At 34.1% G+C, this 24,917-nt stretch overlaps 1 protein-coding gene across 1 annotated transcript in view; it reads right to left on the reverse strand.

The window, feature by feature from the left end:
- Positions 1-7,928: 7,928 nt before the first annotated feature.
- ETNK1 (ethanolamine kinase 1) overlaps positions 7,929-24,917 on the reverse strand; it is a 56,994-nt gene continuing 40,005 nt past the window's right edge. The window contains exons 5-8 of the mRNA XM_019737892.2: positions 24,583-24,666; positions 22,678-22,838; positions 13,947-14,020; positions 7,929-13,623 (exon numbers count right to left, since the gene is read on the reverse strand). Coding sequence (XP_019593451.1) covers positions 13,551-13,623; positions 13,947-14,020; positions 22,678-22,838; positions 24,583-24,666 — 392 coding nt within the window. The 3' untranslated portion in view covers positions 7,929-13,550. The remainder of the gene's footprint in view (positions 13,624-13,946; positions 14,021-22,677; positions 22,839-24,582; positions 24,667-24,917) is intronic.

The following is a 24,917-nucleotide window of genomic DNA, read 5'->3' on the forward strand; positions in this document are numbered from 1 at the left end:
GTATTCAGATACGGCAGAGCTACAGGGATCGTCAGCTCACTACCTTCTGAGTGAGTGGGTATTTTAAGTAGGGAGCACAACAAAGAAAAAAATAAGTGATGTACCAAAGTGACAGAATATTATCAGAGTCCCAATTTTCATATGAAATCTTTTCCAAGTATTTTGATTACTGCGTTCTAGCATTTTAAAACTATTAGGTTGGTGCAAAAGTAATTGCAATTTAAAAGGTTAAAAAAAAAAAAAAAATTGCAAAAACCGCAATTACTTTTGCACCAACCTAATAGAAGGCACTCTAAAGGTAATCTTATTTAATCTCATCACTTTGCAAATGAGAAAATGAAGGCCACAAAACCCATGATCATCCCTGGCAGTTCCTGTCACTTGAACAGGGTCTTTCCACTATTCAACATTTTATCTCTAGTGTATGGGGGTCTCCAAAGAGATATTCTGAGTTAACAAGAAAAAGAGCAGAAATTAAATTCCATTCACCTTTACAAAAACTGGTGCTATTAGCAACCCACCACTCGTTAGCTTTCATTTTTTTTTATTGCAAAAGATAAATGAGCTAATGTTGTCAACACAGTATCAGGTAAAGTAAAACAGAGAACTCTGCTCCTCTAACCACAGAAGAAAATTCACTGGTAAATGTGGTCAAGTGGTTACATTTCTTTCTTGTTGATTTTTCTTTTTAGCATATTTCAAAGCTGGAGCTCAGAAATCATTTTTAGCAGGATTCTTTAGGTTCTTGTTAGGGATGTCAGCAAGACAGCCTTTTACAAGGCACCTACACAGCCTTCTGCTTATATGTGAAAAAAGAAAAAGAAAAAACTGTAAGAAGCACAATAAAATTTAAAATTTCTCCAAGTTTTACAAAACTGGGGAAAAAAGAGTACAGTTTGAGTTAGATTTTTGAAGTGTGGTGAGATTAAAAAGGCAATCCTTTATCAACTAATTACTAGTGTTTTTATGAGACTAATTTTTCAACTATTAAGACTCACAGTAAAGTTTTAAAAAAACTAAGAGAAATTGGCATAAAAATTAGTATTTGTGATTTATGATCTTGTGTTGAATTAAAATAACAGTAAAAATGCCTAATATGTCAGAGTAGTTTTATGCTGATTTCTCTTTTGTGATATTCTGATTGGGTTAATAGAGCAGAGCAGATAACCCAATGCAACTGACAAATCTTTAGGAAAAAAAGTAGGTTGTTTCCTGCATAATGAATTATTGATGATCACTTTAAATAGAAATTTCTGGTGTAAGTCAGTGATGCTTGGCTTGGGTTTTATTGACATTTGTGCAATATTATGAGAAAAACAATTACAGATTTTGACTACAACTCACCTAGAAAGAAAAATATTTTTCACTGCTGTTTCAATGTTATGGACACTTGTTTAAAAAAAAATACAGTGGGCGGAGCTTGAAAAGTTGTTGGGATGGTAGATTCTAAGAACACTAAATTCTGGTCACCTCTAGGAAGTTAATGGTAGCTAACAAAGTATCTACATATTTCTTGAAATTGGAGGTCAACTTAATAAATTAAAACCAAACCATGCAGAAGCATATGGTGAAAAATAAAATGAATTTCTAACTCCCGAAGTACTGAAGTACAGCTTCTCCAGTGAAGTAGCTTTCCAGGTTATCATATCAATTCAGAAAAGTTATTCTGTATAGCCATTTCCAGGGTTTGTCTCTCTCCAAGGTCCAAAACCGCCTCTTATTTTACATATTTTTTGCTTGATTGGGAAGAATTCTTAACTAATTCAATCTTTTCATTCATTTAACAAACATAAAGTGAAGACTCATTATGTAGCTAGCACTGTGTAAGGTTGATACTATAAAGAAAGCTCACGTCCTTAAGGAACGTAAAATCTACTCAAGGAGGCAAACTCATAAACAGAATTGTCAGTTCACTGATACATACGAGGTGTTCCTGGGGCACTGCAGCAAGATAAGGGAAGAGGGCCAGGAGGAATAATTGACCAAGCAGAGATGGATTTCTGGAAGTGATACTTTCAAAGTATTTTGAACACAGTTTTAAGAAATTTTACCAAAGTAAGAATTAACCTAGTCTAGAGGGTAAGAAGCATGAAAAAAAGCAAGAGATCTGAACAAGACTGGTATGTGTCAGAACTATAAGCAGATGAGTGTTGCTCTATCCCAAGGTATAGGGCACGGAGTGAGAAGATTTGAAGCTTAAGAGGTGAGACCAAACCAAGTAAGTCTTCAGAACTATGCTTGGGAGTCATTTTAAAGTGAAAATGCCACAAAAAGCACAAAAATGAAAAAAAATGTGGCACTAAATATACGGAGAAAAGGACATGTGTTTACAGAATGAGAGGTGAGACAAAACGGCAGTGTCAGCTTGTTCAAGCCCAGCTGGGAATGCACGTTGGGCGACTCAAATATTTCATCACTCTGCAAATGCTCATGACTGCAAATGAACACAAAGTGCCCCCCAAGAATTAACTTTGGGGCTACAAATAAATTTTATCAAGTAGACAAATTCACAAATATGGAATCTATGAATAAGCACTGTGTGTGTATAAAACACCACACCCTGACGAGAGAGAATATACCTTCTTCTGAAGAACGTATGAAACATTCCCAAAAGTGGATCATATAAGTCAAAACATCAATAATTTCCATAAAGTAGAAATATTATAAACACTCTCTGATCACAATTAAATAAATTAAGATATGAAGAACAAACCAAAAATCAAAAAAGGACTTCCACCTAGAAATTAAACAACTTTCTGTTAAATTAACTCTTGGGTAAAAAGGGAAATACACATTACCCAATTTCTAAAAAATAGTTAAAACTTTGCAAGTTAGATATGGTATTTGTTGAAGGCAGTACTTAGAGAAAATTTCAGAGCCTTTAACATCTATAACAATTTAAACTACTGATTATTATGTTGGTGCAAAAGTAATTGTGGTTTAAAAGGTTAAAAATAATTGCTAAAACCACAATTATTTTTGCACCAACCTAATATATTCCCAACTGAAAAAGCTATGGTAAAAAGGTTTTACATTCAGTGGAGGAATAGCTCCTATTGGACCGATGTTCCCATAGATGACTATAAACTTGGGATATAATATATAAAACAACCTAAAAGTACTAGAGCAACCAATAGCAAAAAAGAAACTAGAGCAGAATTTACACTTAGAAAAAGAGACTAGTTCTGAATTTCCACTTTGTTAACGTTAAGCTACAAGTCAGAGGTTTCTTGAGCAGCTAAAACTCAGAAAACCTTCAGTCTTAACTTACATGAAGAACCAGGAGAGAGTTCAAAGCAATCTCAATAGCTGGAAAGTATAAAAATAAATTCCAAGAAAAACAGAGAGAAATGGCACTAAAATCTGCATATATATTCTCTGCCCAAATCTCTGGCTGACCTCTGAACTACACATGTGTGGGGCATGCTCCGAGCAGCGCAACAAAAGCTAACAAAAAGAGATAAAAAATTTTATTAGCTGCTATCCACCAAAGAGAAGCGAGTTTGAAGTTTGAGTATAGCCAAGTTATATGCCTGCTACAACAAATGAAATCAGCATTTTTCAGAGGATCATGACAGAATCAAGAATCTGTATAATATGTCAATCATAATGTCCAGGATACAAATCAAAACTACTATATATACAAAGGAATAGGAAAATATAAATTAAAACTATATTCTAAAAGACACCAAATTCACAGATGATCCCCGAGATGACCCAATTGTTAAAATCAGGGGGCAAGGATTTTAAAGCACCCATTACAACTATGCTCAAGGATGTAAAGAAGACTATGCTCATAATGAATAAATTTAAAAATCTCAAAAAAGAAATACTCTAAAAATAATCTAATGGAAATGGAAATTCTAGAACTGAAATAGCAAAAATGAAAAGCAGTCACTGGATAGGCATAACAACTTGGAATGGGAAGGAGAGGGTGTCACTGAAATATGAAGACAGACCAATAGATATAATCCAGTCTGAAAACTGATACTGGGAAAACCAACAGAATATTAGTGACTGTCATGCAGGGCGGCCTGTGGGGTCTCAGCTCCCGCTCCCCACATAAGAACGCAGGATATGGCTAGGCCAAAAAGGAACACCCACGGAGCCATAGATAGGGGAGTCATACCACTATAGTCTCGCTGGCGGCTAGGATGGAGACACAGGAGGCAGGGGCCACATGATCTGCAGTCCACCATACTAACTGCAATCCACTCTTGCTAGCTCAGCCACCATCTTCTTGCTAGCGTAGCCACGGCAGTTATATTAGTGGCCAATGGTTCACTGGTTACAGCTGACGGCCAACTAGCCACAGCTGACGGCCAACTAGCCACAGCTGATGGCCATCCAATCACAGTTGATGGCCATTTACTACCTGAGCCAGCACCTTTCCACGTGAGGCTGAGAGCCTGGAAACTGCATTCCTGGCTCTGTCCCCACACCCCACCCCTACAGGGTCTCGCCTCACAATCTACGCGACGTCTTCCGCGAGGGGCCCTGTGCGAGGAGCCTGGAGGTGAATGCAATATCCTGGACACAGCCAGGCTCTCTGGCACAGCCAGGGTTTCTCAGGGCAACACCAGTTCTTCTGGGTACAGCCAGACTTCCTGGGCTTCTTAGGGTACCACCAGTCTCCCCGGGCACAGCCAGGGCCTCTCAGGGCACTGCCACTCTTTCTGGGCAGCCAGTCTTCCTGGGCACAGCCAGGGTTTCTCACATATTCTCTATGGCGGCCGGTCGAGACACAAAAGCAAACATCTGCCAGTTCCACTACATGGTGGTATGTTCCCAAGCAAACAGTCAAGCAGTCCATTAAATTAGGGATGGAGCCCATTCCCCATAGTTCATAGTCATTCACCAGGACTGTCCTGGGCCTGAGGGACAACCTTGACCTCACCCTCATCTCCCAAGGACTCAGCAAGTGTTTCCTCCTGGGACTACAAGTCCTGCATCTGGGCTGCCTCAGCAAGAACTTCCCAGCCCACAGGGCAACAATGACCTTCGCTTTCTCCAGCCAATGCTGGTTGGGGACCTGCATGACAAATGGCGCAGCAAGCAGGGTCCCCTGCACAACAGTGACCTGTTGTACAGTATCAAACAGTCTATGTCTAATTGGAGACTCAGATGAAAGAATGGGTCTTATGTATATACTTGAAAAAATAATGGCTGAAATTTCCCCAAAATTTGGTCAAAGGCCTTAATTTACAGAATCAGAAAAGCCAAAACTCAAACACGGTAAAAAACACAAAGGAAATTACACCTAAACACATCATAATCAAATTGCTGAAAATCAATTTAAAATCTTGAAAGCAGCTAGAAAAAAATCACACACCACACACAGAGGAACATTCATTTGAATGATCACCAACTCGTCAGAAACAATGGAGGCCAGAAGTGTTCTTAGGAAATACAAGTATCGATGGGTAAAGAAATGTGTGCAAATAATTCACAAAATGAAATAATACAGACAGAAAACGATAAAGGAAGTAAAATATTAAATTGGGGGACTTTGGAACAAAGGATATATGGAAGTGCACTTTTCTCATGACTTTTCTGTTAAGTCTGAAATGACCAAAATAAAGTTACAAAAACAGACGGATCAAGAAGTAGAGATGCATGTTATTTTTTGTTGTAATTTCCTGATTTTGTCAACTGACGTAATTTACAAGTTAACACCCCAGTAACAATGAATACACCTGGCACTCAGATCTTAGTCTCTAAATATCATTCTCAAAAATATTATAAATGTGTCAGGGCTCCTTGAAGAAATAGCTGAGCTGAGGCGTGTTGGAGCAGGAAAGGTACAAGCCTAACCTGGAATGTCTTATGTTGCCAGAAAAGGAAATGCTGAAAAAATGACACAAGCATGTTGAAAGGATATCGCATCCAGTTTGAAGGTGCTCTCAATCACCAAACTGCAGCAAACTGAGCGACAAAAGGATTGTAACGGATTACAGACCATAGAATATCTTTTTCCTTACTGATACAAATAGTTGAATAGACATAAGGTAAAGCTCTTCCTTACAGTAAAATTCCAATTTATGAATGTAGAAGGAAAGAGGGTAACACAAAAATCAACATCCGGCAAATGTCACAATTGTTGAGGCAAAACTGCCCATGATGTTAAAATAGCCACACACACACACAAAAAAATTCTCATAGTTTCAAAGTGCCAAGATTTTAATTAAAAGAAAATTGGGAGAAACATGGCAGACACTTTAATCAAGTGAATGTTCAAGGTTAGAATCACTGGTAACATATATATTAACATCATATATCCTGTGTGATACACTGCAAAGGGCACATCAGTTCTATGGTATCCTTAACAAAAATACAAACCTTATCAGAGCAAGGAAAATGGGAAACACAAATATAAACGGGAGAGTTAAAGAAAAACTTTGTGAAGTTGGATTAGAAATTGGAGGTGTCAGTATGGACTCCCAATTTCTGAAATATATTATTTATCTGTTGTGTGTGTGTGTGTGTGTGTGTGTGTGTGTGTGTGTGTGTTTCCTTGCTGTGCCAGCTGCAAGGGTCTAGGATCAGTGATATCCCAGAAGCAATGAGCATACGTAGTTCCCAGATACGTTTCGAAGAACCATTCCTCCTAAAAGGAACCAGGCTCCTTGGAAAAATGGCTGATTCCAGGGCTCAGAAAGGGAAGGTACAAAATTAGTCTGGATCATCTTATTTTACTAGAAAGCAAGGAAGTGTTCAAAAAATGTTAAGGGCCTATCAGATTGACACACGCACACACCAGATTTGATGAGGCTCCCCAAGCCAAATCTTAGACAATTTTAACATTGATGTAAGTAAGTATAGTGACAGATTATAATTCCCGAATAAATCAGAAACCTAAGAGTTTATACTTAAAATACACCCACATGGATGTAGATAGATGGTCGACAGACATGGAGCCTGTAGCAGAATTGAAAAATGAGTCTTTTGCAGCCTTCATACCGAGTTTCCCCAAAAATAAGGCCTAACTGGAAATAAGCCCTAGCATGATTTTTCAGGATGACATCCCCTTAACTTAAGCCCTAATGCATCCTTTGGAGCAAAAATTAATTTAAGACCCGGTCTTATTTTCGGGGAAATACGGTAATAACGATTGGTATAGACAGTTATCAAGTGTTGCTAAATCAGGGGAGGGAGAAGGGACATTGGAAAAGCAGCAAAATGATAATCTTAAAGTATCTCCCCGTAGTTTATTATTTACAAGGAGGGAAAATAAACATTCAATGAAGACACAGAATACTTTAATCAGGTGTCCAAAATCAACATCAACATTGAGTTCCTTGGATATGATACCCTAGCAAAGACACATCACTTTCATAGTCTTTTGGCTGGAAATACATAAATGTAACCTCAATCTAATCATTAGAAACCACCACATAAACGCAAACTGGAAAACACTTTTTATGAAACACACACACACACACACACACACACACACACACACACATTTTGTTATGGAGAATTCTTATGATAAACATTACCTGAAGGTAGAGAGTGTATTTTATCTTTGTATCTCCATCACCTATCACATCACCTGATTAGAAAGAGCTTAATAAAAGCTAGTTGAATAGATACTCCCTGCCTACACCGTGGATGCTAAGTCCCAGTGTCTTGTATTCATGTTTTCAGCTCCAAGCACAGTGAAAACACAAAGTATACTACTTAGAAAAACAATGGATTTTTAAACTAGGTAAACAGAATTTGTTACTAAATTATGTGATATTCCATTCATCAAACCAAATTTTTGAAAGTAAACTTTTTTCAAAACTTTTTAACACTGTATTATAAAACCAGAGAATTAGAAATTAAAGAATCACTTCAAATAATATAAAGTTATACACTAACTTTGAAAAGTCTTGCTTTTCCACAAAAAAGAAAACCACAAAAATCGAAATAACAAGATTTATGGATACACTGCAGTTAGAACCAACTTTATTGTTACAACCAATTTTTTATTTACAGAATATAAATCTCTTCAAAAAGATACATTCCTTCATCTAATCAATGGTAAATGGCCTTATTAAACAAAAATAAAGCCTAAACATCACTTATGTTTAAACAGAAATAGTTTCATTAAAAGTTTATGAACGTAAAGAAAAATGTACTTTTACTTAAGCAGTTACATGAATGAGGCTGTTTTTTAATTTTCTTTACTGGCAACCCCATTTTATCCACAGAACAAATTTTACTTAAATTAACAGTAGTAAAAATGTAAAAATTAAATTTTAAACATGAAAATATGCAACAAAAAACAGGAAGTATCTTCATTACCAAACAGATTAACAAGTTCTCAAGACACTCAGACACTTTCTGAGGCATATCAAAACAACTACGTCAAAAGTTGCATTCATTTGAGAGGTATCAATACATTTTCAGTGCTGAGACTATTTGTAGCACTTACAGTATATACAAAGCAGCATTATACTACTATGGTTCACATTTGATAAACACAAATTTAAGCTTTATGCCACAATTCCCCAATTCAACATACAACTAACGCAATGACAATTAATTCATTTTGTTTTCTTCCTTCTGAAACTGCGTAAGAAAATTATCATTTAAGCACATGGAATAATATCATGTCTTCCTTCTTATAATAGTATATTTTAAAATTCAAATACTTTATAGCATGGAAACTTCACCCAGCTGTACAAAAGCTCCTAAATACAGTAGTTAACATTTTTCCTCTTTGCAGATTCTACCAATTTATAGTTACTTTAGTACAAATAACAGAAAACTTCAAATTAATGGACAATAAAAATTTCAGAGTGACACTACCTAAATTGAAGTAGCAGCACACTACAGCCATGGCCAGTAAATACTCTCATCTCTTCCACTGCTTTTGGGGAGTCTTTTCTAGGTCACAGGAGCTAATTTACATGGATACCATCAGGTCTCAACCTACCTCTGAAAGTTTAAGAGTTTTTAAATTTAAATAATGAAACAATTTAAATCAGTCAGCTTTTTCTTAACGTTCACTAACTAGTCCAGACACAAGATGTAATGTTTTCAATTTTTATAAAGTTCTTTTAAGTGTTTTGTTAAAATGATTAATGGCATTTATACCATTAATGGGTAAGAAGTAAACAAAAATATGCCTACACAAGGTTAGAGTACTTTACACAAATTTTTCATAACTAGAAAAGCTACCGGATTCATAATTAACACAGATTTTATTTTAACCTGCTGGTAACATCAGTAGCATAGTAAGCACACAGGGAACCAAAAAAAAAAAGATTTCAGGACAGAAACCTAACAAAAACTTTAATTTTGGATGTCTCCAACACAAAAGGGTATTTTCTATAAGCACTATTATTTTTTCCATTCAAATAGTTTAAAATCCTCTGTCCATTTCAAATTATGATCTAGAAATTTAAAAATTTAGTGTAAAAAAACTGTTCAGGAAAGTCTTATTATGTAACGTATTTTATTAATTTCAGTTTTCAAGTACTTAAGTGATGCAAATGCAAGTATTCTTTTATAGTAACGCATTTTACAGACTAAGCTTTAAAGACGGGAAAAATTCATTTAAAATAACCAATACGCTTTTCTGTCTGAAGACACTAAACCCAAGACATAACACTGAAATCCCACAGGTGGTAAGAAGGAAAAAAAGGCAGTTCAATAAAACTAATGTATTTCTTTAAAAAAAAGAGAAGAGACAAAAACAAAACAGACTGCCTTAACATGTAACTAAGTTTCCAGTCAAAGGACATTCTCAAATCTAATGAACTAAAGAAAAAATCAGAGCAAATCAATTTTGAAATGAAGAGAAAGTTGCTTTACCACATACTCAGAATTCCATTTTCCTCTGTGCATAATAATTGAGTTTGCCTTTTGTGTAAAGTAAGTGCAAGTTGCTGCCAATAACAACTCTGCTTCTAGCATAAAGCATTGTTAACTTGGTCTATCAACTGAATGACTAATTAATACTAAAACCTTAAGTCTATATCACTTTGGAATGCAGTATAAAATGCTTATTAAAGGCAATTTAAAGCAGAAATCAAACTCATAGTATTCTCATTTATATTACAAAAGAATTAAAAATGGTACAGAAGGCTTTGTGTCATGTACAAAAGAAATAACTATATAATTAGTAAAGTGAGGGGTTTTTAACTTGTAATTTAAAGTGTCTGCAGGAACTTTTTTTCTTTAAATCTGGAAACTTCAGTAACATATTTATGAAGTTAAAATATTTTTAGTCCAGCAAAAATGGAAATAGCAGTCATTAAAAGATTACTTACGTCTTTTCTATCTTTTACAATCCCTATTGAACAACTTTATATTTAGAGATATGCTTAAGATGAAGAGCTACTATTTATCAGATCTCTTGCATATATGAGATTTGAATTGAGATAGCTAATATTTCAAAGTTTTTTTGTAGAAAAGGGTTAAAACCTTTAAGATGGAAAAGGATAATACTTCAGTTTGCAATCATTAAATTATATTTTTAATTTGCTTTACCTTAGAATCATGACTCAAAGAATGGAGCTCTAACAGTGTAATAATTAACTGCTTGCAGGTATCTAACCTCACAAAAACCAATGGACAACTAAAGAATGACAAAAAGTCATATTAGGCACTGAGAGGCTAAATAAATAAGTACTGACATTAACAAAAACTGATAGACCCTATTTCCAGTTCCTCTTGTTATCCCACTATGCAGCTAGAACTGTTGACTCTCTGCAGTCTAAAACCAAAGAACTGGATCATTTCCTTACAGAAAAAATTCTACAAAAGAAAAAAAGAATGACAAACAATACACAATCTCATATGTAAGATACAACTCACACTAATTTACAAATTTTTATTTACAGTTTTATATACATTCCAGGCAAACCTAGTTTATGAGTTTTGTGCTCATATTGATCTCAAATGATCATGTGAACAGTATGACTTACTACCACTTTTCTTTGATTTCCAGAAAATGGTGGTAGTATGGGGTCAGGCAGGGGAAAAAATCAAATATTACTGGTCAGGTAAGATCTTACAAGTATGTAAGGAACAAAAAAGAAAAGTTGGGGAATTTTGCTTGTTAAAGCGTCCAGGCCACTATGGTCTATTGACTAACAATGAGTACACATGAATGCCACTTCTCTAACAACCATTTTCATATTTACAAAATGAGCTTACAAGTTGAGTTATTAGGTAAGGCATTCAAGTTCTTTAGCTTAACATAAAAAGGCAACAGACATCTCTACAAGCCACAGGATAAATTTTAGAGATGTTTTTCCTTGAGAATCCCTTAAATGGTCAATAAAAAGGGAAGCAACTTTGAACCCTATTATTAGCCTGCAGCATGATCCCAAAAACCAATACAGAAGTGGGAGCATCACAACACCCAAAATCTAGCCAAAGAGTGGAGGAAATACCTTAAATATCTGATTTTGTTCCCAAGACCCACTGCATACTCACAGGGCTAAAGTGAGAGTCTTTATTCCCCTTTACATTTACTTCTATATGAATCTCTCTGAAATGCTTATAATAGTGTCACAGTTAGCAGCTATCACAGTCTACCAACAATGGCTCAGTGAATCTCTATTCAAAATAGTTTGAAGAATATGGAGTAAGGTAGAAAAATGATCTCTCCTCCCAGTTCTCCAAAATACATACTGTTGCACTTTAAGAAGTTGAAAAACAAAACAAAAAAAATCAAAAGTATTACATATTCTTCATCATTATAAGAAAATATGCCAACCACAGATGAAAAGTTCCCCAAAAAACAAATTTTCAAGTTCACTTTAAATTATATAAAAAACTATTAATTGTTTAATTGGTTCCATTCATTTTGTCAATTAGGTAAAATTCTATTGCTTCTACAGTATAATAATATGGTTTATAAAACAGAAGGGAACATTTATAACATCGGGGAGGTAGAAAACAAATCTTGGTCTAACACTGTTATAGACACAAACAGATTTTATGGTTCTATTTATGTAACTAGAATTTACCATTTAAAATGGCCTTTAAGTGTTTCTATTTACCTTATTAGCTTTAAACATCTTGAGATAATCCAAGTATTTTAAAGCATTTATCTGAGCATATTAAGTCATTTGGAGTAATACATCAGACTCCCCAGAAGATTTCTCAGAGGATTAATTTGTAGTTGCATATTCTGAATATGCAGATCCATTAAGCCAACTTTGTACATGGGCACTTATGTGACCAAAGTGCAAAGCTTGTCAGATAAATTTTCTAAGTAAAGACAACCATGACTATGCAACAGTCTTCAAAACTTGAAGCCTACTTAACAACCCAAAGATCTAACTTCCTTCCATATGATAATCACCATCCTCACACTCCTAGACAAAATAAAAAACACAATTAAACAAAATCAAGAGAAATCAAAATAAGAGACTTCCTACCTTGAGTATTTCTCCTTAATTCACATTTTGTTTTATCAGATTTTAAGTGTATAAGATCAATGCCTTGAATGTTCCTTATTTAATTCTTTTAACCACCTCAACTTATTTCTCTGAGCTATATGAATCAAGTAATCATTTGCTACCATTCTAAAGACATGGAGCCAAACTAAAACATGAAACCAAAATGTAAGAAATAAAGGTGGAGGGGTAAAAAGAATTAATTGAAATGATATTTTTTTGTTCCCAAGTGTGATAAACATTCTATCCTTGTTTCCAAAATTAGCAACTGTTCTACTAGCTACTATTTAGTAAACAAATACATAAAACATCCCAATATGTATAACAAAACTTTTGGTTAGAAACAATTTGATATACTAAAATCTTAAACTAGTAATGTAAATAACCACATTTAGTATATGAGAACATTACTGAATACAGATTTTGGTAACAAAATCATTCATATCTATTCCTGGATTATACATTAAATATTAATATGTATACTGCCAGACTATATAGGGAGAAGGGAATTTAATTCTAAGATATATTCCCCAAAAAAGAAACTTTCCAATATTCAACTCAATAAGATGTACCACTAGCATAGACAGTGAATTTATTAATATTTCACCTTCCTAAACAGGTATTTTTCAATGAACATCCTAAGTTATCTAGATCAGTGTCTGGCATTTCAAAAGTAAATGATCCATTTTACTGCAGTGCATCAAGATAAAAAGGTTACACTGAACACCTAGAATGTTTACTAAAATTAATCTTATTAAAGCAAAACAAAAAAAGTTTTTCTCTGGACCATTTTCATTGATTACATTTAAACAGATGAAATAGATGAAAGCAGTCACAGAATCATGTTACAACTATAATAAATAATTCACATATAACATAGATTAAATTATCAAAGGTTAAACTGAATCTTATACTTTTTTGCAGATTTAACAAATTTCTAATCCACCACATACTGAGAGCAGTAGGTATATTTTTTTTACATCATTCAGTCTATTTAAAAAATAGACTGTGACTGTTTAGAGGCATAATTTATAAAGCAAGATAACCAAATTAAATAACAGAATTTTAACAAGTATTGGCTTTTCTGAATTTCTTAAGAAAAGATTCGCAAGCATTGTTCAGCTACTTGAGAATAATTAAATCTCTTCTTTATTCAGGCATTTTTAATGCAGTAACCTCAGGCTTCATTTTAAAATATTGGTTAAAACGAACAACTGCATACCTAGTGAAAAAAGAGAAAAATGACAGAATTAGTCAAAGCTGAAAAACTTAATCCTTTATTTCTACTTACCCATCTAAACTGATTTTTTTTAAGTTTTAAGATTTTCAAAGAACATATTTTTAGTTTATTGCACCACCTACTGGACACTTTTCTGATACTGAGTACACTTAACATTATACTAGATTTCCTCTCAGACCAACTATTAAATATATCCAACCTTTGTAACACTCGACTTAAAATAATTGCAATGTGCCCTGCAAGTTCTAAATGTTAATTCAAAGACAGCAGAGACAAATGTAATGCATAAGTAAAATTAAACTTACCCAAGGAAATCAAATTCAATAGTGGAATATTTGGCTTGAATCAAAGCCCACAGTCCCCAAAAGAAATGAGAAGCCTAAAAAGGAAGGAAGAAAAATCAAGAATTATAATAACGCATTTCTTTGTAAAACAAGTATCAAATTGTTAATTTTTCCTTTTTCATGAGTTCCATAAAAAATACTTTCCTAATGCTTTTTTAAATATCTAAAACACAGGTATTCTTTATGTGTAGTTTCCTAGATGACTATAAATCATTTTGTCCATACCAAAAGAGGTTAAAAGAAATCACAGTCATTTAAAAAACAGTATCCAATTCCTGTAACCTGCTTTGTGTAGGCAGTGTTCAGCGTCAGCACTGACAGATATTGGCTAAGGGTCTTTCATAGTATTAATTGCTAACAGGCTCTCCTATAAAATACATCACCAAAGGACTTAGTTTCTTGACATAAAAGTATAAACCAAATAGAATATCCAAATCTCAAAAACAAAAATATATATTTAAATGTGAAGAATGTTCCAGGTGTGATAAACACCTAAAAAACATTTTAGTGACACAACAATTATGCATCACCAACCACAACACAAAAGTAACACAACTTTACGCTCATGTCACAGAAAAGTGGGTCGTAGGACTTAATGGGGAAAACACATGACTGTGTAATTAGGAACTGTAGAATAATTGTGTGTGTGTACTTTACAAGTTAAACATGATGATATTTTTAAAGATTCTGATAACGCTAATAAGACTTCACTGTCCAAGAAATACTCTAACTAGAAATACTATTAAAAAGAAAACTTTCACTCTAAGATTTAAAAAGTATGTTGCTAATACAAATCTCTATTTAAAATATACTATTGCACTGTTTTCTTCCTCAAATACAGATTTAAAAAAGAATAAAGACTGTAGTAAAGAGTAAATAGCTAAAGTCACATGCATGTGAAATCTATTCTAAAGGTTGGGCTCTAGAGTCAAACTGTAACAATTACTAGCTATGTGGCTTTGAGCAATTTAACTTCTCTGTACCGCTGTCTCACCTATAAGATGCAAGTGTGACATTATGCTTTACAATAATATATATTCGGTCTTCATCTACTGTTCCTGGATCACAGCTCCCAATATTCTTGGAATCTCCTAAATACAAGCAAAATGGGAGTGATCTTTTGTTATATTTGGTGTTTTATTATAGGTTACTGAATAATCCTGGAATCACAGAAGTAACAGGAGCACCATCAATCATAACAAGCCCCTTTTCAAGTACAGCTAAATTTATGATAATGACATCACTTCTGGAAAGCCCTTAAGGATAGGGGCTGGTTACCAGGGGAACCAACCAAGTGATTGATTAAAGGGTTGAAACTTTCAACCCCAGGACCTCCCAACCTTCAGGGATGCGAGAGGGGCTGGAGATTGAGTTCAATCATTAATGGCCAATGATTTAATCTTGCCTATGTATGAAGCTCCATAGAAACCCAAAAGGAGGGGGTGTGGAGAGCTTCCAGGTTGGTGAACACACAGATGTGTTGGGAGAGTACGTACTCTAAACTCCAGAGGAACAGAAGTTCCTGTGCTCAGGACTGTTCTAGACCTTGCCCCATATATCTCCTCATCTGACTATTTTTCTGTATCCTTTATAATGTCCTTTATAATAAACTGGTAAGCCTATGTAAATGTTTCTCTGAGTTCTGTGAGCCACTCTAACAAATTAATCAAACCCAAGTCAATTGTGGAATTGAGAGTGGAGAAGAAGTACAGGTAATAACCCAGTCTTGCAACTGGCATCTGAAGTGGGGGGCAGTCTTGTGGGACTGAACCCTTAACCTATGCGATCTGACACTATCTCTAGGTAGATAGATATTGTCAGAATTGAGTTAAATTTGTAGGACACCAAATCACTATCTGCTGAGAATTGGAAAATTGCTTGATGGTGTGGAAAAAACACACATCAGAGAAAGTATAATAGTATCTACAACTGGCACATAACAAACATTCAATAAAATGTTACTTATTATTATATGAAATTAGAATGACAAAGATTTTGGTCTTCTTTCTATCTAAGGAAGTGTCTTAGGTATTGAGAAGTGAATTAAGAGATGAGATGCTTTTTCCTTTCGAAAGTCTAAATCAGTGGTTCTCAAAGTGGTCCATGAATCCATCGGAGATTCCTGAGGGCCAAAACTATTTTTCATGATACTAATATGTTACACTTGTTACACTTGCCTTTTTGATTATGTTAACATTTGCACTGATGGTACAAAAACAATGGTGGGTGAAGCTACTGGTACCTTAACATAAGTCAAGGCAATGGCATCAAACTGTATTAATATAGTATCCTATTCTTCATCATCACACACACAGTAAAAAGCCAGGCACACTAAAGAATGTCTTTAATGAAGCCTTTAAAACGATTAATTTTATTAAACTCTACCCTTGAGTACATGTTATTCTAATATTCTGCGGAATGATAAAGAAGTACACATAAAGCACGTTTACTACATACCCAAAGCATGAAGACTGTCTCAAGGAAAAAACACCAATATGACTGAGTTAGGAACTGAACTTACACATTTATAACGGAATGCTATTATTTTTATTTAAGAAAACAACAAACATACAAACTAATTATTAGACTTGGGTGTTTGGCAGACATTTCTCAAATGTAAAGAAGAAAAGTTGTCATTTCAATGGAAAGAACTGACAATATTTGTTGCCAATGACAGACTTTAAGTATTCAACCTAAAATACGAACTTTGTAAAATTTGTATTTGACTCCATGTGCTTAACAGCTTCTCAACACAGTACTTAACACTTTTCTGATACTAATGAATGTGATTTTTTGATATCACGTGAGATGTTATCAACATATGAAAGATCTTATACAACTCAATGGATATTTTTCTAATGACTAATGAATGATGCTAAAATTACAAAATCATCCACTGGTAAAAGAGGCATTTGAACTGCGAGATAAACCCATGGATTTTAATGTACTAGAGTACAAAAAGTCAACTGATGCATTCAGATTGCACATTGCAATTAATCTTTAAGAAACTATCACTTGTTGAGTTTTGGTGAAGTATCAAAAAAATATCCACAATTATCTGAAAAGGCAAAATACTCCTCTTTTCCAACAATGTGTGTGAAACAGGACTTTCTTAATATACTTCAACCAAAACAATATATTGCAATAGATGAAATGCAGAAGCAGATATGAAATTCCAGCGTTTATAAGCCAGACATTACAAAGATTTATAAAAGTATGTAATAATGCCGTTCTTCTCTCTAAATTTTTTTAAATAAAAGTTATTTTTAATTTAAAAAATGCTGATTGTTAATATGGTTTATTTTTTTTAAAAAATACGTATTTAATAAATATTGAGTGTTTTAATTTCCAGTATGGTAAATATTGATAATTAACCTTATAGCTTATTAGCGGTAGGGCTTCAACCAACTTCTAAAGTATAAAGAGGGAGTCCTGAGACCAAAAAGTTTGAGAAACACTAGTCTAAATTACTGTGGGGACAGAGCCAGGAATGCAGTTTCCAGGCTCTCGGCCTCTCATGGAAAGGTGCTAGCTCAGGTAGTAAATGGCCATCAACTGTGATTGGATGGCCATCAGCTGTGGCTAGTTGGCCGTCAGCTGTAACCAGTGAGCCATTGGCCACTAATATAACTGCCGTGGCTACGCTAATAAAAAATGGGGGCTAGCAAGAAGATGGTGGCTGGCAAGTGCGGATTGCAGTTAGGATGGCAGGTTGCGGACAGTGTGGTTCCTGCTTCCTGTGTCTCCAACCCAGCCGCCAGCGAGAATATAGTGGTATGACTCCCCTATCTACGGCTCCATGGGTGTTCCTTTTTGGACTCACCATACCCTGCGTTTTTATGTGAGGAGTGGGACCAGAGACCCTGCATGACACCCTGCATGACACATGGCGCAACAAGCAGTCTCCAGCATGACAATAACCTTAGCATATTTTAAGTGATATAAAGTCATCGGTGGATGGTATCATAATTTCTTCCTACTTAGGTTCGTTTTGTAGTAGAAAAGATTGAAATCAGGGGACATTCTATACATAAAAATGACATCAAATAAACTCTTACCACCATTTTAAGCAGTGTTGATAACTGTATTTCTCAAATCAATTTTCATTCATGTAGTAAATATATATAGTATAAATGTAGGAAATAGCCCATTCATTTGCTTTCCCAAAAATGGCGACGAGAGAACACTTAAGTCCAAAGAAAATAACATTCTGTGATTCCATGATTTACTTATACCGGCTCCCTCAGATTTGGAAGTTATAAGTATGTAATTCTCTCTATCAAAGGGCATTTTAATTTCTAGGCTACCCAACTCTGTTACAAAGAAAAACTCAAAGCTTTATATGGTGAACAAATAATTAAAATGAGTCTTTAAACTGTTTTCTGAAATACCCCTACATACGTCTAATGTTTCATTTAGAAAGAATCCAAAGTCTATAAACAATGTGTCTAAAAACTCCTCAAAGCTTAAAAAAACCCTATGTGTACTCTATTTGGTCTTATAATGCAAATATCTACTTATAATGCAAATATCTATCTATCTCTTCAACATTAATTATAATAAACAACCAATAATAAGTGAAGTCTTGATTTTTAGAAGTCTGATTGTGCCTGGAGCAACAAGCACTTACCACCAAGCATTTATTTAAAAACATCTACACCCTGGTCTTATTCAAATCTTTTTCCCCCTTATTAAAGCAGCTTTATAATATATGTACATGTAAGCTTCTTCGTGACAAGTGATTAAGAGTCATCCCAAAAGAAGAAACAATACTTAAGGGAAAAAGAGGAACTTGCCAGAGGATCCAAGGTTAAGGGCATTCTGGGTAGACAGAAACAGCCTATACAAAAGGATACAGGCTTAAAACATCATGGAGTGTGCAGAAAACAAGATGACTCTGTCCAGCAGAGGTGAGATGTGAGAAATAGCGAGTAATAAGACAAAATTTGGGTGCTATTGTTTGGATTTCATTCTGTCGGTAACAAGGAGTCATAAAGTAGCAAAGTGACATGAGTTCATTAGATTCTAGTTATTAGACAGATCGCTTTTTAAATAGACACAAATTACAGAAAAAACCTGGAGGCAAAAAAACGAGTAAAGGCTAAGTGAAGTACAGGTGAGACACTAACACCTTAATCAAAGGTCATATAATTAGGGAAAAGGGGTTAGAACTGAGAGAATTTTAGGAACCAAGAACTTGGAAATAGAAAAAATGTGAGAATGAAGAAGAGGAACACGTGAAAAAAAATTCCTTTCCTAGTTTCAAAAAAGAGCAACTGAATAGATAGCATTTTAATTAAATCAAGATAGCAGAATAAAGAATACTGAGATAAAGGAGAGAAGGCATAAAACAGAATTCAAGTTTAAGCATACTGTGGTCAAATACGAACTGGGCCTGGGACAGAGATAGCCAGTACTGATCTGGACAGAGGGAAGAAACTCAACTTGGGATCATTAACAAAAAGAGCAATAAAAGCCATGGGACTAGATCACCCTGTGAAAGTATGTATATAAGTGAAAGAAGGGGGGAGAGCCCAAAATCAGAACACCAGGGAACACTAACATGTAAGAGGGTTGGGAGAAGAGGAGGAAAAATAGAGCCAGAGAAGGAGACTGAACGGGAAAGCACAAAAGAGAACCAAGGAAGAATGGTATTACAAAAGTTAATGAAAGACAAAATTCTAAAAATCAATGGTAAATACTGTCAAATGTTATGGACAGATCAAGTAAGATAAAGACTGACCAGACTTGATAAAAACCAGACTTCACAATTATGTCATTATTGGTAAACTTGACCTGAATTATTTTTTTTTATATAATAAGGGAGAAGACAGATTGCAGTGGTCTGAAGAGTGCACGAAAGATGATAAAAGAGAAAGATTGAGGGTTTGCTTTTATTTCACCCTACCTTTCCAATTATTAGGTTGGTGCAAAAGTAATTGTGCTTTAAAAGATTAAAAATGATTGCAAAAACCGCAATTACTTTTGCACCAACCTAATATTTATCCATTCAAACACAACAGAGAAAGTAACCCACCTCAGAAGAAAAAGTTCAAGAAAAGAATGGGCAAGGAAAGTTTGTGACAGAGATTCAGTACAATTTAAATAAAAAGAGGAATTCAAACCAAAACTGAGTTAAAAAATGGTTTTCAATGATTTTTTAGTGAGAGGAAACTCAGAACATTAATAGACTATGTAAAGCTTATGTTAAAACTATAAGAGTACATAAATTCTGAGGACATATTGAATGAGAAATAAATATTAAAAAGGTATTGAAGTTTTATGTCTCTATCAACTGATCTTTATCCTTTTTCTTCAAGAACTTCTACTGAACAAATGAGGTCTGACAATGAAATTCGCGAACTTGCAGCAACAATGTTGGTAACCTTTTTTTTATATCAGAGGGGTTATTCAATATGAATTTGTACCAACTGGACAAATAGTTAACCAAGTTTATTATTTGGAAGTGCTAAAAAGCCTGCGTGAAAAAGTTAGACAACCTGAACTTTTCACCAACAATTCATGGCTCTTGCATCACGACAAAGCACCAGCTCACACAGCACTGTCTGTGAGGGAATTGTTAGCCAGTAAACAAATAACTGTATTGGAACATCCTCCTTACTCACCTGATCTGGCCCCAATGACTCCTTTTCTTTACCCCAAGATAAAGGGAATATTGAAAGGAAGACATTTTGATGACATTCAGGACATCAAGGTTAATAGGATGACAGCTCTGATGGCCATTCCAGAAAGAGTTCCAAAAGTGCTTTGAACCTTTGACTAGGTACTGGCATTGGAGCTTAACTTCCCAACAGAGTACTTTGAAGGTAACTGTAGTGATATTCAGCCATGAGGTATGTAACACTTTTTCTAGGATGAGTTCACGAACTTAATTGTCAGAGCTCATATGACATTTCATGAATATGTTTGCTGAATATTTTATGGGTATATATTCCCTTTTAAAAAAAAATCAGGTTCAGTAAGTTTCCTTCCAATTGTAATTTGCTAAGAATTTTAAATAGGGATGTGTATTAAATTTCATCCAAAAAGAGGTGTTTTGTGCATTTTATTGGCCCTTCTAAATTATAAGCACTTTGAAGGAATGCACTTTTATTCCTTTTGAAGACTCCAATCTAGCATACCTAGAATAACAATAAATACTTGATATCTGATGGATGAATATTTATAAATAACCTGGTGCTCAAACCATAAGTGTTTTTCAATATCAAATATATATAATACACATATACATATAGTGCGTCTAGTGCGTCCTAGTGCCCTAGTGCATCTTTTGGAGCAAAAATTAATGTGTGTGTATATACATATACACAAACACACACACACATTTATATGCACAGTATCCAAACATGTTAAACATCAAAAGTTTACAAGGGAACCCAAGTTAGCATTCTAATAGTAAACAGTGGGGATGCTAAGAATTTATAAGGTATGTGGACTTTACGTGGAAATTAATAAATTCATTGCCTTAGCAATTTCTTTAAATGGTTACATGGAAAAAATACAAATTATACCCATAATACTCCTCATGTTAACATAGAAATTGGCTAAAAAGAAATACTAGGTTGATTCTGAAGTTCATTCAACGACCTCATGAGAAAGAAACCCCTGCATTCTCCACTTAAAGAAGATGCTTAAATAAATAGAAACAGCAGGCATCCTACAACCGGCTGGAGAGCATGCCATTAATTTAACCAACAATTATACTGAAAATACTGTGTTTTCCCGAAAATAAGACTTTAACTGGAAAATCAGCCCCAGCATGATTTTTCAGGATGACATCCCCTGAAAATAAGCCCTAGTGTGTCTTTTGGAGCAAAAATTAATGTAAGACCCAGTCTTATTTTCAGAGAAAAAGGTAGGTATCAGAATAGCAGTGACCTGTTTAAGACTATGGAAACAGTACACCTGTGAGCCACCAAGGGCATCTATTTGTAAAGACGACAACAAATGTTCTCCATGTCAATTGTACAGAATTATATTAAAACTAAAAAGAAGTAGCTAAAATAATTTCAACCTAGTATTCAATTTAATTGTGTTAACACCCTAGCTGAAAAGCTCATTCTAAAATATCACATAATTCTCAAAAGATAATTTAAATTAACTGGTTAATAAAAAAAGTATTTAGACTACAGAAAATGGGTCTTCATAATAAGAAGGCATTAGCACGTCAACAAAGCTGGAAATAATGGCTTATCAAAAGAAGGTCAAGAAGACAAAATACTGGATAACCAGTTTTGAAAACATAATAATAATTGTACTTGTTCTTCCAATATATTTCTGTCATGTTAACATTAAGATGTGATAATTAAATATATTGTGGAAAACTTCATTTCCCATAAATCTTTTCTTGATTATGTGTTTCGTAATGAGAATACAAATATAAAAAACTGCTTCACAATTAATCCTAACTCTAACTAGAATCCATTCATTAAACGAATAATTACTAAGCATCTGGACAGGCACTGTTGTTCTGGGGGTAAGATGATAGTTGTGAATGAAACAAATATTTGTCCTCAAAAGCATTACAATGGGAGAATTGTAAACAATTATATTTTGTCATTTTGAACAAAACTTCAACAAAACTCAAAATGGGAAATTCGTTTATAAGAGAATAAAAATTTAAAAGCTTTTTAAATCATATTAACAATTTTTCGTTTATATTTAAACTTACCAACGCAAACTGATTGACTTGAATGAAGAGTACTTCTACCTCCTTTTCAGTAACTTCTGTCCCAAAGCCCTTAAATTCTTTGTAGGCTTCAAGATAGGAACGCAGCCACTGGCCCTGAAGCTCTCTATCTGGATAGAGACTATAGTCTACATCACTCACACCTAAAATGGAAAAAAGACACTAAAGATTTTGAAAGCACATTCTCTTCTGCATACTTTAATAATCCTTACCACGTACATAATTTTTCAGAAAAAGAATTATAAGACATTTGGCTGAAATACTAGATGTTACATAGCATTTATTAAAATAAACCAATCATAATGTATTCCAACTTAAATTTAATGCACAATACAGTTCATCACCATAATCAATTCTGACTGCTTCAATTTTTCCTCAAAGCATGAAGCTTGAACTATCTGCATCAGAAGCGTCAAATCTTCATTTTAATAAGCACCCCAGGAGATTCTTATGCACACTAATATTTAGAGCATTTCCTAGAACTGTGGCTCTAAAACTTTTTTGGCCATTACTCGGAGTAAGAAATACATTTTATATTGAAACCTTATATACACAGCTGATATTAAGTTTCACAAACAATATTTACCCTAACTATACCTTCTAATTCTGACATTTTCTACTTCTTTTCTTTTCCATTCCTTGCTTTAAAATAATTACCCCACAAATTTGATTTCATAATCTGCAGTTTGAAAAACTCAACCTAGATGATCAAGTTCATATTACTTTGCCTAGCATTCAAGGTTCTTAAATTGGTCCAATCTTACTTCTCCGGTCTTATAACATTCTATTCTCCTTCATGAATTCTATATCCAACAAAAATAAGTACACTCACCCTGAAGTTTTCTTCCTCCTTCCTGCAGAACCCTCCTTTGTCTTCTAACTGGATATCCAAATGCTACCTTTCAAGTTTTAGCTTTATTTTGTCTATACTACCTTTCATGTTTGGGTTTTTCCTACATGAAATTGTATTAAGTGGAGTTTCCTCTTTCATATCCTCAACTATCCTTAATACTAACACAGTGATAGCTCATTATATGAACACCTGCTTACCTTTCCTACAAATATATGGAAATATGTACAGTACATATGTAAGGATATGGCATATATATAAGCTTGGTGGAGGGAAATAACAGAAAACATGTAAATTAAAACTTTTCCCCAAACTTTTCTCCAATCTAGTTATATGAGAAAATCCATGAATACATAAATGTATACAAATACAAATTCAGCAATGAAAAATTCCTACTAGGTATAAACCAGGGGAATTCCTAATCTTTAGTTTTAGAGCATTTCATGTTTCTAAATATAGAATAAAATGTATTTTATTTCATGTTTCTAAATACAGAATAAAATGTATTTTAAATTAATTCCACCTACATTAAGAAAACTAAAACTTTTATACTTAACAGTGATAATAGATTAATTTTCAGGGGCAAAAATGACCAGCTTTTTATTAGTCATAGCCAGACCAAAAAACAAATTCTTCAGTTTAGTTAACAAACATTCCAAAAGCCTAAATACAAAATGGAAATAGCAAAAGCTTTTAAAAACTGGCTTCAAATCTTTGTGACCATGGTGAATTACTTTCCTCATCTGTATAGTAGGAATATTACCTAACTTACAGAATTGTTGTGGAGAAAAACATAAGGTGAGAAGAGATTTATAAAGCACCTTGTGCCATGTCAGGTCTTAATAAAAGCCACAATCATTATTTTAAAGGAAGTCATCTCCTCTGTCCTCCAGGAACAAAGAACGAAGATCAGGAAGAAGTTAAAAAAAATGTTGCTGATTCCAGTTTATCTTCTTTAGAGAGAAAAAAAAATTCCAAAAGTGTCATTTCAAAGTTATATATCCTATTTACTCCATTAGTTAAGCCCTGAATTTTACCTGCAAATTCATTGAAATGATTTCCGATATCATATGCCAGGTAGTTGTATCCAGAATATTCATAATCAATGAACTGTACATCACCTATGTGAGACACACAAAAAAAGACATAAGAAATCATGTATGAGATCTGAAAATCCCTATGCTATTTGTAATGAAATAGCTTCCAATATTTTGTCTCATTGTACGTGCTTGGTTAACATGCACTTCTGAGACAATACAGGGTAAGGCTGTGAATTTTATGGCAATGAGCTTTACAAAATTCAAATTACGTATCTTGGTCAACAGCTCCTTTGCGAACATTAATAATGTCCATTATATTAAAGAAAAATCAC

This window comes from Rhinolophus sinicus, linkage group LG02 (assembly GCF_036562045.2).
Source record: "Rhinolophus sinicus isolate RSC01 linkage group LG02, ASM3656204v1, whole genome shotgun sequence".
NCBI lineage: Eukaryota > Metazoa > Chordata > Mammalia > Chiroptera > Rhinolophidae > Rhinolophus > Rhinolophus sinicus.